Genomic DNA, 15276 nt, shown 5'->3' on the forward strand with positions numbered 1-15276 from the left:
CTTAATGGCACAGCACGATATAGCAACTGTAATATCGTTACAACAACACTACTAATCATGAACCTACAGAAACTGGGTTGTAACGCATCCAAACTATGACTTAGCATTCTTAAAATATCCATACTTAATACATAAACTACTCATGTACACGTAGCACTGTGGTTACTTGGTCAGATCCACAGCCCTAAACTGAACAAAGGTCAAGGACCAAAAGAAAGCTTACATGTTTTTGAGCATCCGCAGTATTTTGCTTTCATCTTACATGAACAAATATTTGTTTTTAAATTCAAAGATACAAGTTGCAAACAAAAAAAATAACATTTTGCCTTTCTTGACAAGACAGAGGGGACAGAATTGTTTAAAACTTTGATAAAATTAGATCAAAGCAAGATTTTCTGCTGTGTACAGACTTTAGCAGAAGAAATCATATTTACAATTATGTAAAAGTTGGTAGGCATTACAGCATAATGGTGGAGTAAGAAACTTAAAGAGTTGCAAGGAACTAGACAGGCTTTCATCAACAAATGGGATTCTGACTTATTAGGGATGCATCGGGGGAATCCTGTGAATGACTGAGCTGGATGAACCTTAAAAGTCTTCCTGTCTGAAACTGTTACCATGTAACTATCGCAGATCCAAACTTTTCCATTCTGACAGTGCTGTTGTGAACCTGATATTAACCTTTAACACAAAACTGCCCACTGAATAATGAATCACAGTCCTGGGAGATCTCTTTTGAGTTCAGTCCTCTCTCTGATTTTCTTGGTTAAAAGTCCCGGTACACAGCTTTAAATCTATATTTAAATTCACTTTTAACTGGTATCAAAAACAGAGATTAGTGAGTTCACTTTAACCTGTATAGTTCCCCTACTTATGTATTTTTTTCAACCAAAACATCCAGAAGGAAAACCTTAAAAATTTGAATTTATTAAAATTGCAGGTTTTAGTTTGTAACTCCTGCTTTAGCAGCCCTCAATATTTTTTCCTGAAATTCTAAATCCATATTCATATCCATGGCAGTTATGTATTTTGTTTATTGGGTTCATATTCATCAATAGTGAAGTAAAGGTACAGACTGAAAAATTTTGATTTGTTACCAACCTTTACTTATTCTAAGGTAATTATATAAGGCAAACACTCCAGAATGACAGGGTTTCAATGGAATGGCTCAATTTGCTAGCTTCAATTCATTTATTATGGCATCTTACAGTAAAATAGTCTCAAAGTGATCACAAAACCACTTGTTATAAGGGTGTTGTTAAAATTCAAAGAGACAAAACATAAAAAAGATACAGCAAGGAGAGTTAGCACTTTTCAATAGAATGACAAGGCGACAGCAAGGTAACCATTTTGACCTATTGAGATCACTAGCATCACTTTGCATTCACGTCTAGTTTAGCTTCGAAATAGTTACATGTAAGCACTGCACAACATGGAAATCCCTGGCCTTTCTGTCCTTATTTTCATACGTACATTTTATTATAAGCCACTTTTACCATCGTCAGATCTAAGTTTAAGTAAAAGAGATGGACAAAGCAACATATTGAGATGCTAATGCAAAGGTTATGCCACGATTGAAATTGAAGAGAATGTTATTTTGCAGTTTATCATTCCTTACTCACCCCCACCAATTCCTTCAACCCAAGTCAAAAAAAAAATCCTATCTTTAAATTTGCATATCACAATTTGTCAAATGTTTATCCTGGTACTGAGGACAAGAGGGTTGATTAGTTTGGAACGAGTTTCAGGAACTACAGAGTATTTCTCAAAAGTGCTGGGAGTAGTGATTTCCACTTAGCAGATTGGAGATAACCTCTCCCCCAACCACCACCACCTCCCCCCTCCACCAAGTTGTCTAGGAGGTAGGGTGGGATGTGGAGGGAGAGGGGAATGAGGGGGTAGGGGGTGTGAGTGTGGACGTATGGGGGGGGGGGGGGGGGAGGGGAGGGCGTGGACAGATGGGGGGGGGGGGGGGGGGGAGGGCGTGGACGGACGGGGGGGGGGTGGAGGGCGTGGACGGACGGGGGGGGGGTGGAGGGCGTGGACGGACGGGGGGGGGTGGAGGGCGTGGACGGACGGGGGGGGGTGGAGGGCGTGGACGGACGGGGGGGGTGGAGGGCGTGGACGGACGGGGGGGGGTGGAGGGCGTGGACGGACGGGGGGGGTGGAGGGCGTGGACGGACGGGGGGGGGTGGAGGGCGTGGACGGACGGGGGGGGGGTGGAGGGCGTGGACGGACGGGGGGGGGGGTGGAGGGCGTGGACGGACGGGGGGGGTGGAGGGCGTGGACGGACGGGGGGGGTGGAGGGCGTGGACGGACGGGGGGGGGGGTGGAGGGCGTGGACGGACGGGGGGGGGTGGAGGGCGTGGACGGACGGGGGGATGGAGGGCGTGGACGGACGGGGGGGTGGAGGGCGTGGACGGACGGGGGGGGTGGAGGGCGTGGACGGACGGGGAGGGGAGGGCGTGGACGGACGGGGGGGGGGGGAGGGCGTGGACGGACGGGGGGGGGGGAGGGCGTGGACGGACGGGGGGGGGGAGGGCGTGGACGGACGGGGGGGGGGAGGGCGTGGACGGACGGGGGGGGGGAGGGTGACGATGGGGGGGGAGGGCGTGGACGGATGGGGGGGTGGAGGGCGTGGACGGATGGGGGGGTGGAGGGCGTGGACGGATGGGGGGGTGGAGGGCGTGGACGGATGGGGGGGTGGAGGGCGTGGACGGATGGGGGGGTGGAGGGCGTGGACGGATGGGGGGGTGGAGGGCGTGGACGGATGGGGGGGTGGAGGGCGTGGACGGATGGGGGGGTGGAGGGCGTGGACGGATGGGGGGGTGGAGGGCGTGGACGGATGGGGGGGTGGAGGGCGTGGACGGATGGGGGGGTGGAGGGCGTGGACGGATGGGGGGGTGGAGGGCGTGGACGGATGGGGGGGTGGAGGGCGTGGACGGATGGGGGGGTGGAGGGCGTGGACGGATGGGGGGGTGGAGGGCGTGGACGGATGGGGGGGTGGAGGGCGTGGACGGATGGGGGGGTGGAGGGCGTGGACGGATGGGGGGGTGGAGGGCGTGGACGGATGGGGGGGTGGAGGGCGTGGACGGATGGGGGGGTGGAGGGCGTGGACGGATGGGGGGGTGGAGGGCGTGGACGGATGGGGGGGTGGAGGGCGTGGACGGATGGGGGGGTGGAGGGCGTGGACGGATGGGGGGGTGGAGGGCGTGGACGGATGGGGGGGTGGAGGGCGTGGACGGATGGGGGGGTGGAGGGCGTGGACGGATGGGGGGGGTGGAGGGCGTGGACGGATGGGGGGGTGGAGGGCGTGGACGGATGGGGGGGTGGAGGGCGTGGACGGATGGGGGGGTGGAGGGCGTGGACGGATGGGGGGGTGGAGGGCGTGGACGGATGGGGGGGTGGAGGGCGTGGACGGATGGGGGGGTGGAGGGCGTGGACGGATGGGGGGGTGGAGGGCGTGGACGGATGGGGGGGTGGAGGGCGTGGACGGATGGGGGGGTGGAGGGCGTGGACGGATGGGGGGGTGGAGGGCGTGGACGGATGGGGGGGTGGAGGGCGTGGACGGATGGGGGGGGTGGAGGGCGTGGACGGATGGGGGGGTGGAGGGCGTGGACGGATGGGGGGGGTGGAGGGCGTGGACGGATGGGGGGGGTGGAGGGCGTGGACGGATGGGGGGGGTGGAGGGCGTGGACGGATGGGGGGGTGGAGGGCGTGGACGGATGGGGGGGTGGAGGGCGTGGACGGATGGGGGGGTGGAGGGCGTGGACGGATGGGGGGGTGGAGGGCGTGGACGGATGGGGGGGTGGAGGGCGTGGACGGATGGGGGGGTGGAGGGCGTGGACGGATGGGGGGGTGGAGGGCGTGGACGGATGGGGGGGTGGAGGGCGTGGACGGATGGGGGGGTGGAGGGCGTGGACGGATGGGGGGGTGGAGGGCGTGGACGGATGGGGGGGTGGAGGGCGTGGACGGATGGGGGGGTGGAGGGCGTGGACGGATGGGGGGGTGGAGGGCGTGGACGGATGGGGGGGTGGAGGGCGTGGACGGATGGGGGGGTGGAGGGCGTGGACGGATGGGGGGGTGGAGGGCGTGGACGGATGGGGGGGTGGAGGGCGTGGACGGATGGGGGGGTGGAGGGCGTGGACGGATGGGGGGGTGGAGGGCGTGGACGGATGGGGGGGTGGAGGGCGTGGACGGATGGGGGGGTGGAGGGCGTGGACGGATGGGGGGGTGGAGGGCGTGGACGGATGGGGGGGTGGAGGGCGTGGACGGATGGGGGGGTGGAGGGCGTGGACGGATGGGGGGGTGGAGGGCGTGGACGGATGGGGGGGTGGAGGGCGTGGACGGATGGGGGGGTGGAGGGCGTGGACGGATGGGGGGGTGGAGGGCGTGGACGGATGGGGGGGTGGAGGGCGTGGACGGATGGGGGGGTGGAGGGCGTGGACGGATGGGGGGGTGGAGGGCGTGGACGGATGGGGGGGTGGAGGGCGTGGACGGATGGGGGGGTGGAGGGCGTGGACGGATGGGGGGGTGGAGGGCGTGGACGGATGGGGGGGTGGAGGGCGTGGACGGATGGGGGGGTGGAGGGCGTGGACGGATGGGGGGGTGGAGGGCGTGGACGGATGGGGGGGTGGAGGGCGTGGACGGATGGGGGGGTGGAGGGCGTGGACGGATGGGGGGGTGGAGGGCGTGGACGGATGGGGGGGTGGAGGGCGTGGACGGATGGGGGGGGTGGAGGGCGTGGACGGATGGGGGGTGGAGGGAGTGGACGGATGGGGGGGTGGAGGGCGTGGACGGATGGGGGGGTGGAGGGCGTGGACGGATGGGGGTGTAGAGGGTGAGAGTGTGGATGGATGGGGGGTAAAGGGTGAGAGTGTGGATGGATGGGGGGGTAGAGGGTGGGAGTGTGGATGGATGGGGGGTAGAGGGTGAGAGTGTGGATGGATGGGTGGGTAGAGGGTGAGAGTGTGGATGGATGGGGGGGGTACAGGGTGTGAGTGTGGATGGATGGGGGGTAGAGGGTGAGTGTGTGTATGGGGGAGATAAGGGGTATGTGTGTGGGGAGGAGGGGTGTGTGTGGGTGGATGGGGGGGTAGAGGGTGAGTGTGTGTATGGGGGAGATAAGGGGTATGTGTGTGGGGAGGAGGGGTGTGAGTGTGGGTGGATGGGGGGTAGAGGATGAGAGTGTGGATGGATGGGTGGTAGAGAGTGAGAGTGTGGATGAGGGGGGTAAGGGGGTAAGAGTGTGGAGAGGAGGGATGTGAGTGTGGATGGGGTAGAGGGTGTGAGTGTGGGTGGATGAGGGATGGAGAGTGAAAGTGTGGATGGGGGAAATGGGGTATAAGTGTGTGGAGGAGGGGTATGAGTGTGGATGGATGGGGGAGGTAGAGGGTGAGTGTGGATGGATGGGGGGGGTAGAGGGTGAGAGTGTGGATGGATGGGGGGGTAGAGGGTGAGAGTGTGGATGGATAGGGGGTAGAGGGTGAGAGTGTGGATGGATGGGGGGGGTAGAGGGTGAGAGTGTGGATGGATAGGGGGTAGAGGGTGAGAGTGTGGATGGATGGGGGGGTAGAGGGTGAGAGTGTGGATGGATGGGGGGGTTGAGGGTGAGAGTGTGGATGGATGGGGGGCAGAGGATGAGAGTGTGGATGGATGGGGGGGCAGAGGATGAGAGTGTGGATGGATGGGGGGGTAGAGGGTGAGAGTGTGGATGGATGGGGGGGCAGAGGGTGAGAGTGTGGATGGATGGGGGGGTAGAGGGTGAGAGTGTGGATGGATGGGGGGTGTAGAGGGTGAGAGTGTGGATGGATGGGGGGGTAGAGGGTGAGATTGTTGTTGGATGGGGGCTAGAGGGTGAGAGTGTGAATGAGGGGATATGAGTGTGGGGAGGAGGGGTGTGAATGTGGAACTGACACTCCCTCCCTGAAGTGCTCACCTCATATGACCAGACACACTGGGTGTTGGCGAACCTCCGCACGCAACGGCCGATCTCCACGTCCTCATGTGTGGTGTACATCTCCCGCAGGCACTCGCCAATGTGCGGCACCATCCGGCGCAGCACCTCCCGGCTGAATATCATCCCGGGTCCCCCCATGCAGAAGTTCTCCCCCGGCTCTAGGGCCAGCTTGCCCAGCTCCTCGGTGGTGCCCAGGCCGGTCTGCCCCAGGTAGAGGGGCTGGCTGCTGTTGAGGGACCTCAGCAGATCCTCCAGCCGTTCCCCTTTGATGTAGACATCGTCGTCCGCCCGCATGAACCATTCGTAACGATCCAGGTAGAGGTCGTGCATGTACTTGAGCATCATGAAGGACTTCTTCTGGGGAGGGTAAGAGTCATCCACCCCGGGCAGGGAGACCAGGGGAATGGGGACAGGGGTGAGGATGTTCTGGGAGCCCTGGCTGGAGAAGAACTCCACTTTGCCCGGGATGGAGGAAGCCCAGGTCCTGTAGGCAGCCACCGCCCGGGAGTCCAGGTACTTCTTGGCCGTCATGACCCCAACATAGAGGAAATGTTTGCTGCTGCTGCTGGCTCGGTAGCCATTGCCCCCCCTCGCAGCTTCCTCACCTTCCTCCTCCTCATCCTCCTCCTCCTCTTGGGTCTGCTCTTCCTTTGGCAGTTTGCTGAACAGGAGATTGTCTTTGTGCCAGCCCAGGCTCCTGGAGCTGGAGCTGCTGCTGCTGCTTCCACCGATCGCCCGTCCAATTCCTGCCCTGTTCAGCAACGAGGAGCAGATGTTGAAGATCTTTTTGTTCTTGCCGTTGATTTCCACCACCCTGGGGACGATGAGCCACGAAGCGGCGGTGAAGCCCAGCACCAGCCCCAGTACAACACTCAGCCATGGTCTACGAGCCCTCCCAGCCATGGTCAGCAGCAACACAAACCCCCCCCCTCCTGCACCCAGACAGGAGGGGATCCCACCTGTCTACCTACACTCCAAGCACAGCCCTCGGCTCCAGCAACCTACCCCACCATAGCAAACTGCTGACTCTTTGTTCAAATAGTCATTTAAAAAACGAATAACTTTAAATAAAAAGAGCAAAAATTCATATTTGTTTTTTTTTCTCTCTCTTCCCCGCCCCCTCCAAGAACAAATGTCTTTTTCCTGCTCCTCTTCAAACCAGTTAGTGTGTCACCAACTGAAACTCAAGTCTGGCTCCTTTTCTTCCAAGTTGTCACAACCTGAAGGAAGTTATTGTATTTCATTGCAGGCGATTCCTTTTCCGTTTTTTGGAAAGATTCACGCATTTTGTTTGGCTTTTCTTTTTGTGCAGTGGTCTTTTATATTTAAAAACAAAACAACAAAAAAGAAAAGTTGACGGTCATAAGAAAAAAGAAAGGAAGCGTTGTCAGGGCTGAGTGCACAGCCTGCCTCTAAGTGCCGGAGTGGAGCAGCGGCACATTTGCAGCCTGGCTGGCACTCCCACTCTCTGCTCTTTCTCTCCTCCTCTTCTCCACTCTCGCCGCTTCGCCATCTTGTTTACATTTGACGTCAGGGTAAATAACTTTTTCTTCGTTTTCTCCCCTCTCTCCGTCCTCTCTATTTTTCCGGTCCTTTCTGTGTCAGCCTCGGCTTCCCTTCATGAATATTAATGCCGCACTCGGACGGAGAGCGCAGCAGCTCAGAGGAAGGTGCTGGGAGCTTCGCTGCAGACTGACAGCCCTCCTGTCCATACACGCCAGCGCTGGGCAAGAAAGTGCAAAGTCTTTCGCCTGCCTCACGATTCAACCAGCCCAATCAAAGGAGGTGGAGGGCCGGGACATCCGCCCCTGGAGCTGGGTCTCAAGCTTCAGTGCTGTGTCTTAACTGCTGGAGGGGGTGGAGCCCCAGCAAGACTTTGTTTGACACTGATGACTTGCGTCTGCTGAGAGGCAAGGCAGAAAGCCGGTCTGAGTGATCAAGACGCTTTTGCAACAATCTAACTGAGCGCTCTGATCTACAGATCTGATTTATTTTCACTAAATATCGACGTGTATCCCCCCCGCCCCCCTTAACGCAAAGATGGGAGGTTATTTTTAGCGCAATATTGTTGAAGTATTTTGAAGTTGAAGTCCATTTTCTAAAAAAGGCTCAAAACAATGAAGAGTATAGAATGCGATTAATGCTGGCAGAGATAAATAGGCAACTTTAAACAAAGTACGGTAAAAGTGAATGGGAGGAAAGCGATACCGAGCTTTCAGAAAAGGCTGCACTGGATTTGAAAGATGAGAGATTCCAAATTTTCTGTTAAACTCCTATTTTACTTTGTACTCAATGTAAGGTTGATCTGTGATATTACTTTTTTAGTGCGTGTTTGACTAACAAAATTTCAATGAAAGTACATACTAGGTATGAATATACTGTGGTTCAGGAAAGTGTAAATTCTGAAGGAAATAGCTGTTTGATAAACTTTCTGCATGTTAGTAGATTATTGCAACGACATTCTCACCAACATGATCTAGTGACACAACTGAATAGGGGTATGGCCTACCGTAGCTCACCAGGATCTCAGGCTTGCAACACAAGCACAAAATAAATCTTATAAATTAAAATTGTGGTAATCCATTTCCTTGCTCTTTAATCCTGCAAAGTGGTCTCACATAAACTGAATATGATACAGGATATAACCATATATTTCATTTCTACCAATCTACCAGATTTCATACAGACCCTGAAGTGAAAAAAATTATGTTGCTGCTTCAATCATCGCTAACCTACCGGAGGTAACATTTTTATTTTAAAAATGACACAGAGGTATGTGCTCCAATCAGAAGTTGAAATTTCATACTCAATTAGAATATATATATATATTATTTTTAATTTGTTCATGGGATTTGGGCATCACTGGCTAGGCCAGCATTTACTGTTCATCCCTAACTCCCCTTGAGAAGGTGGGGGTGAGCTGCCTTCTTGAACTGCTGCAATCCATGTATTGTAGAAACACACAGTACTGTTTAGGAGGGAGTTCCAGAATTTTGACCTCGCAACAGTGAAGGAACGGCAATATATTTCCAAGTCAGGATAGTGTGAGACTTGGAGGGGAACTTGCAGGTGGTGGTGTTCCTATGCATCTGCTGCCCTTGTCCTTCTAGGTGGTAGAGGTCACAGAATTGGTAGGTGCTATTGAAGGAGTGTTGGTGAGTTGTTGCAGTGCATCTTGTAGATGGTACACACTGCTACCAATGGTGGCAGAGAGAGTGAATGTTTAAGGTGATGGAGTGCCAATGAAGTGGGTATATATATTATATATGTGTATACATAGAAACCACGATTCATCTATGTCTCTGGTTCCAATCATAGAGGGTAACAGCTCATTAGCTAACCACTGATGAAAGGAAATTGTGGCAAGCGACAGCATGACAGCACATATCTGAACCCAAAGCGTGTAACTCAGGACAATTCTGGCAGCAAAGTGAAATAACTCATATTGATCAAATTGAAATTACTTCAGTCTTGGAATTTGGTTTCACACTTATCCTTAATAGATTCTGCAATGTATAAAACATGGCAAAAAGTTACAATCGTTTTATTGTAGGTTACAGAGCTTATGTGGATTTTACGGGATGTAACATAAAATAATCATTACAATGCAACCAGTATCTTCCTGGAATGAACAGATAAATACAAGCATACTTTATACATCCACATCTTATCAACAAGTCATCCAATAACACAAATGTTTAATGCAATACCAATGTAAACAGGTTTGATAAGTATTTGAGCCAATGAGATGCAGAATAAAGAATATAGAGTGGCAATTTAACAACAAGATCAAATTTATAACACGAAGGGCTAAATGTCCCACCAATTGAATCCAAATTCCAAACAACCTGAGTCCCAAAGGTAAGCAGACAGTGCAGTATTTTTGGTAGATGAGAGGTTTTATTTCAGTAAACCCTGTTGCAAAATGGTTTATTATACTAAAAATCTAATTACTGAGATCTCTTAAAGGACCACTTGCTTATTACTTTTGAAAATATTAGGAGTGGATATTTTATAAATCTGAATGATTGTTGCAAATCCTCTACGCTCTTGGATCATCTTGTTAACCTACCCCGTTCCAAACCAAGCAGTTAAAGATATATAAAGATCCACACTACTTGTGTATGATTTTAGGTCCGACCCATCAAATGAGCTAAGAATAAAAAAGACAATGACAAACAATGGATGGTAACCGGCAATAATTATATGTTATCTAAAACTAAACTGTGATCTTTTTCACATATAGAATGCCATCCCCTAGTTGGTTCTGCCAATATCTCTCAGAAAATTGATTTGAAATCTATGGTCTTTTTGTCACATTAGCCTGCACTCTTGCTATGCAGTGCTGCCTCCAATGCATTTTTAGATTAGAATACTGTCTGATTCAGTTGAAGGAATAAAACAGGTTTCAATGAAATCCATATCTCTCAGTTATGTTATCACACATTATAATATAAATCTGTATGAGCTCTTTAAAGAACATCCACTTAGGAGGTAACACATTTCTCACAATATTAAGAAGTGATATTCCCATGGAGTCACCTTTTCAAACCCTGCAATGAGCTACAAAAAACACAAAAACCTCCTAGTCATGACTAATGAGCTACATATTTTAAAGGGTAAACAACAATTTGGGCTTGCTGTCATTGCTATGCGTAGGCCAACACCTGATGATTTTTGTCCTGTATTTTGAGAAATAATAAGCTGGAAACTGAAACTCATATTAATATTATGGGACTACTTCAGGGATGCAACTGTGTTTACAGAACCAACAGTGTTCCCTAAACTGAGTGTGATTAAACTGTTTGTTAATGGCATTTATGTGATCAGCTTTTTGTCTTTTTACCCTGATGTATCCAGCACATGCTGTGCATCCTGCTTATTTTTACCAAATCATCACTTTTACAGTGAAGTATCTGTTGATGTTAGTTATGGTAATCACCTTTAAAATGATAACATTTTAAATTTACATGAAAATGAAAGAAGTATTAGGGTCATTGATAGCATGAAGAAAAATAACATTTAAGCCTCTTACATACAGAAGAATTTAAAACCCCCACCCTCGCCCCCAAAATTGGTGTGTTTGACTTGGGTGGGAATTAAAAATGTAAAAAAAATCAATCCCAAGTCAAAACCAGCCAATTCCGATTTTGACAGAGGTAGTATGATGGTGGGTGATCAAACCGCTCCAGAAAATGAGTCACTCTTTAAATTTTTTAATGAGGCTTGGATTTTTCCCTCAGTTCCCGAATGGGTTTATTGGGCCTTGGGAAACCCAGCAGCTAAAGGGAGTCAAGGACAACTGCTTGGCTTATGGGCCAGGAGAAGGGCAGTACTCCATCCACCTTGTTCTCCCCTGCTTCTAGAAACCTGTTAACATCTTCAGTGATCAGACAACCCCACACCCTTGTGATCTAATGCCCTCCACAATGTCCTATGATTCTCTCCCCTGCTCTCTCTGGGCCCTCCGATCTCCTCCCCTCCTCTCCCAATCTCTTTGTGCCCCCCTCACCTCTGATGCTCCCCCACTTCTGGATCACTCCGCACACAATGGCCTACCTGCTTGACAGCTATCCAGCCTCTCAGTCTGACTGGCTGCACCCTAGAAAACACATTTCAAAAATTTGGTAGTCAGATCCTGCTATTGTACTCAGCAGGACCTGCCCTGACCACAAAGTGACAACCTCCCCAACAGCCAACACCTGCCCCACCCCTATCCCCCACACCATCCCCACGGCTCCTCCCTGCCTCCCCAGGAATATTGGAGCCATAGGTTCAGCTTGGAGGGCTACAAGTGGAAATTTACTGAAATTAAATGATAACTTAATGAAAGCTGTCAGTAGAAGCTGGTGAAATATACTGTGCTGGTACATCAGTTACATTTTTTTATTCTTTCGGAGGATGTGGACATCGCTGGCTAGGGCAGTATTTGTTGCCCATCCCCAATTGCCCTTGAGAAGGTGGTAATGCGCTGCAGTCGATGTACTGTATTCAGAAGGGAGTTCCAGGATTTTGACCCAGTGACAGTGAAGGAAAAATAATATAGTTCCAAATCAGGATGGTGTGTGCCTTGGAGGGGAAATTGCAGGTGGAACTTGCATCTGCTGAGAATGTCATTTTAGGTGGTACAGACCATGGGTTTGGAAGGGGCTTTCGAAGGAGCCTTGGTGAGTTGCTGCAGTACATCTCATGGTACGCACTGCCACTGTGCATCGATAGTGGAGGAAGTGAATATTAAAATTGATGGATGGGGTGTCAATCAAGTGGACTGCTTTGTCCTGGATGGTATCAGGCTTTTTGGGTCTTGTTGGAGCTTCACTCACCCAGGCAAGTGGAGGGTATTCCTTCACACACCTGACTAGTGCCTTGGGGATGGTAGCCAGACATTGGGGAGTCAGGAGTTGAGTTACTCAACACAGAATTCCCAACTTTGTACTGCTCTTGTAGCCACAGTATTTATATGGCTGGTCTAGTTCAGTTTCTGGTCAATAGTACCCTCCAGGATGTTGATAGTGGCGGTTTCAGCGATGGTGACACCATTAAATGTCAAGTGAATATAGTTAGATTCTCTCTTTTTGGAGGTGGTCATTGCCTGGCACTTGTGTGGTGCGAATGTTACTTGCCAGCTATCAGCACAAGATTGAATGTTGCCCAGGTCTTGCTGCATATGGGCATGATTCACAGTTATATTTGTATCATCCACTTCCTTCACCATCCCTCACTGTTTTTTTCAATTGTTCTGGGGATGTGAGCATTGCTGGTAAGGCCAGCATTTGTTGTCCATCCCTAATTGCTCTTGAGATGGTGGTGGTGAGCTGCAGTCCGTGTTGTGTAGCACATCCTCAGTGCTTTTTTTCTGTAGCAGTTTCATACATCTGCAAGGCCATTTCAGAGGGCTGTTTAGGGTCAACCACATGGCTGTGGATCTTGAGTCATGTACAGGCCAAACAGGGTAAAGTTAGCAGATTTCCATCTTGAAGGGCATTAGTGAACCAGATGAATTTTATGACAATCCAGTAGTTTCATAATCATTATCAATGAGGCCAGCATTTTATTCTTGATTTATTAATTAATTGAATTTAAATTTCCCTGCCCTGGTAAGACTTGAACTCATGTCTCTGAAGAGTTACTCCAGGCCTTTGAATTATTAGTCTAATAATATTACCATTATCCAGCCAGCCACTATACCCCAACCACTTCTGTGACCTGGCATAAACATTGTGCCTATGTTAATAGAGGAATTGCGGAGAGAATAACATTTCCAACAGTTAGGCTTATGCTTTTTAAAGCTGGTGGGTAGAATTCTGTTTCACATGATGTCATCCAATTGCATTCATGCCATGACTCATGCAGACCTAATCCCACAGTTAATAGATAGTTCAAGCTAGTCTTCACTTCCATGATCAGTAAAGGATGCAGATTGTGTCATGTTGTGAGGGGTTGGGGGAGCGGGGTTTCAGGGATGAATTTATTAGGATTGGCAGTATACATATTTTCTACTGTTGTGAAGCAATGCATGCAGCCAGTTTATCACCAGATGGATATTTGTTCAGACACAACTATATGCTCAGTGGCATGAATGTTGTTTTAATCTACACCTTAAGTGTGTGGCCCTTCCTTCCAGAAGCGAAGAAATTATCTCATTAATCTTCCTGCATTGTCTGAGATGTAATTCCAGCACTTTGGCATACATGTGATAAAGGATGTTATTAAATCTACTTTCTACCATCATTCTGCAAAGAGAAAATGCCGTTGAATTTTTTAACTTTCAGATGAAATCTTTTCTGTGTCAGTTACTTAATTCATTGATCCATCCTTCTTTACCTGATGCAGAAAAAGTAATTCTACATTTTCATAGGTACACCTGTAGAATCATGCTGGACACAAAAGAATATGTTAAAGCAACAGAAGAACTCATTCATCTTTATCAGCCAATTACACAATATGTGTGTATTGAGCAAGTGTCTTGATTGTGCCTCAGACCATAGAACAATTGATTATTTCAAACTCTAAGTGTGTTGCAAGACACCCCAATAAGCTGAATTGTGCATCCTTATTACACTATTGGTGTGAAATATTGAACTTGTAAATGCAAAAATGTTTCAAGTGGCATTGGACATGTCAACAGCCTTTTTGTAGTTTTAAGTTTTTGTGGCAAAATTGTTCTGGAGAAACAATTGCACCATCTAGTGCTTAAACAGTCACTCTACAATTTAGCATTTGAAACCATAGTTATGTTTCTGCTCAGAGGTGCATAACTGTATTTTCATATTTATTTTGCTAATGTGATGAGAAAGTACGCAGGTATATTATTAATATATTTGTTACGTCTGGCTATAAAATCTTTTTTACTCCAAGAGTAAACCGCTTTTTCCCCCACAGTTCTCTTTATATATATTGCATTGCATTTTAAAACCCAAAGTCAGTTGCTGCTTATTGAATTTTTTTTATTTTAAACATGTCCCCATTTACCTGCAACACCTGTGGCAGCTGCAGATGGACTTGTGCTGGGATTTTCAAAATTAAGTGAGCTAATGTTGACTAATATTGAAATGTCTTATCTCAAGCACAAACTAGGAAGAACTCAGTCCATCTGCGGAAGGAAGAAAAATCTGGGCCTCTACAACCTGGAGAAATTTGTGATCCACAAAGAAGATGCAAAACGAGTCTGTTCAAATTTGGAAACATTAGGGCCAGTTCATTTAGACAGATCTGTAACCTGTGAAACTCAGAAAAATGTGAGCTTCTACAAATTGGGGAAAAAAAGGGTCCTCATCAAATTTAGGGAAATTAGGGCTTACAAAGGTTTTTTTAAAAATTGCAACCAGAGCACCATCACCTCACTGAGGATGTTTCACTGTTCCCCCTCCCCAGGATACTTTACTGGGCTTCTCTCTACTCTAATTGCTTCCCAGCTTCACCTTTCCCCCATCTTTTACCTTGGTCTAACTATTATCCTGCTTCCTAATGCATCTTGGCTGAGCCTTGAGTATGAGGACCGGTTGCAGATACTAGGCTTGTATTCTCTTTAGAGTAGAAGATCAAGTGGTGAACGAATGGACATGTTTAAGATAATTAAAAGATTTATTTGATAGGCAGATGGAGAGAAGCTATTTCTTCTGTGGGGAGAATTCAGAATAAGGGGGCAGATCCTTTAATAATTAGAGCTCGGCAGTTCAAGAGTGATGTGAGGAAGCACTTCTTCATATAGAGGATAATGGAAATCTGAAACTCTCTTCCCTAAAAGGTTGCTGAGATTGGTTCAATTGAAAATGTCAAAACTAAAATTGATAGTTTTTTGTTAGGCAATAGAACTA

The 15276-nt window shown here is 49.6% G+C and overlaps 1 protein-coding gene across 1 annotated transcript in view; it reads right to left on the reverse strand.

Moving 5' to 3' along the window:
* LOC121277350 (chondroitin sulfate synthase 3-like) overlaps positions 1 to 7738 on the reverse strand; it is a 236843-nt gene extending 229105 nt beyond the window's left edge. The window contains exon 1 of the mRNA XM_041186719.1: positions 5939 to 7738. Within this exon, the coding sequence (XP_041042653.1) occupies positions 5939 to 6862 (924 nt within the window). The 5' untranslated portion in view covers positions 6863 to 7738. The remainder of the gene's footprint in view (positions 1 to 5938) is intronic.
* Between the last annotated feature and the right edge of the window lie 7538 nt (positions 7739 to 15276).

This window comes from Carcharodon carcharias, chromosome 4 (assembly GCF_017639515.1).
Source record: "Carcharodon carcharias isolate sCarCar2 chromosome 4, sCarCar2.pri, whole genome shotgun sequence".
In the NCBI taxonomy this organism is placed as follows: Eukaryota; Metazoa; Chordata; class Chondrichthyes; order Lamniformes; family Lamnidae; genus Carcharodon; species Carcharodon carcharias.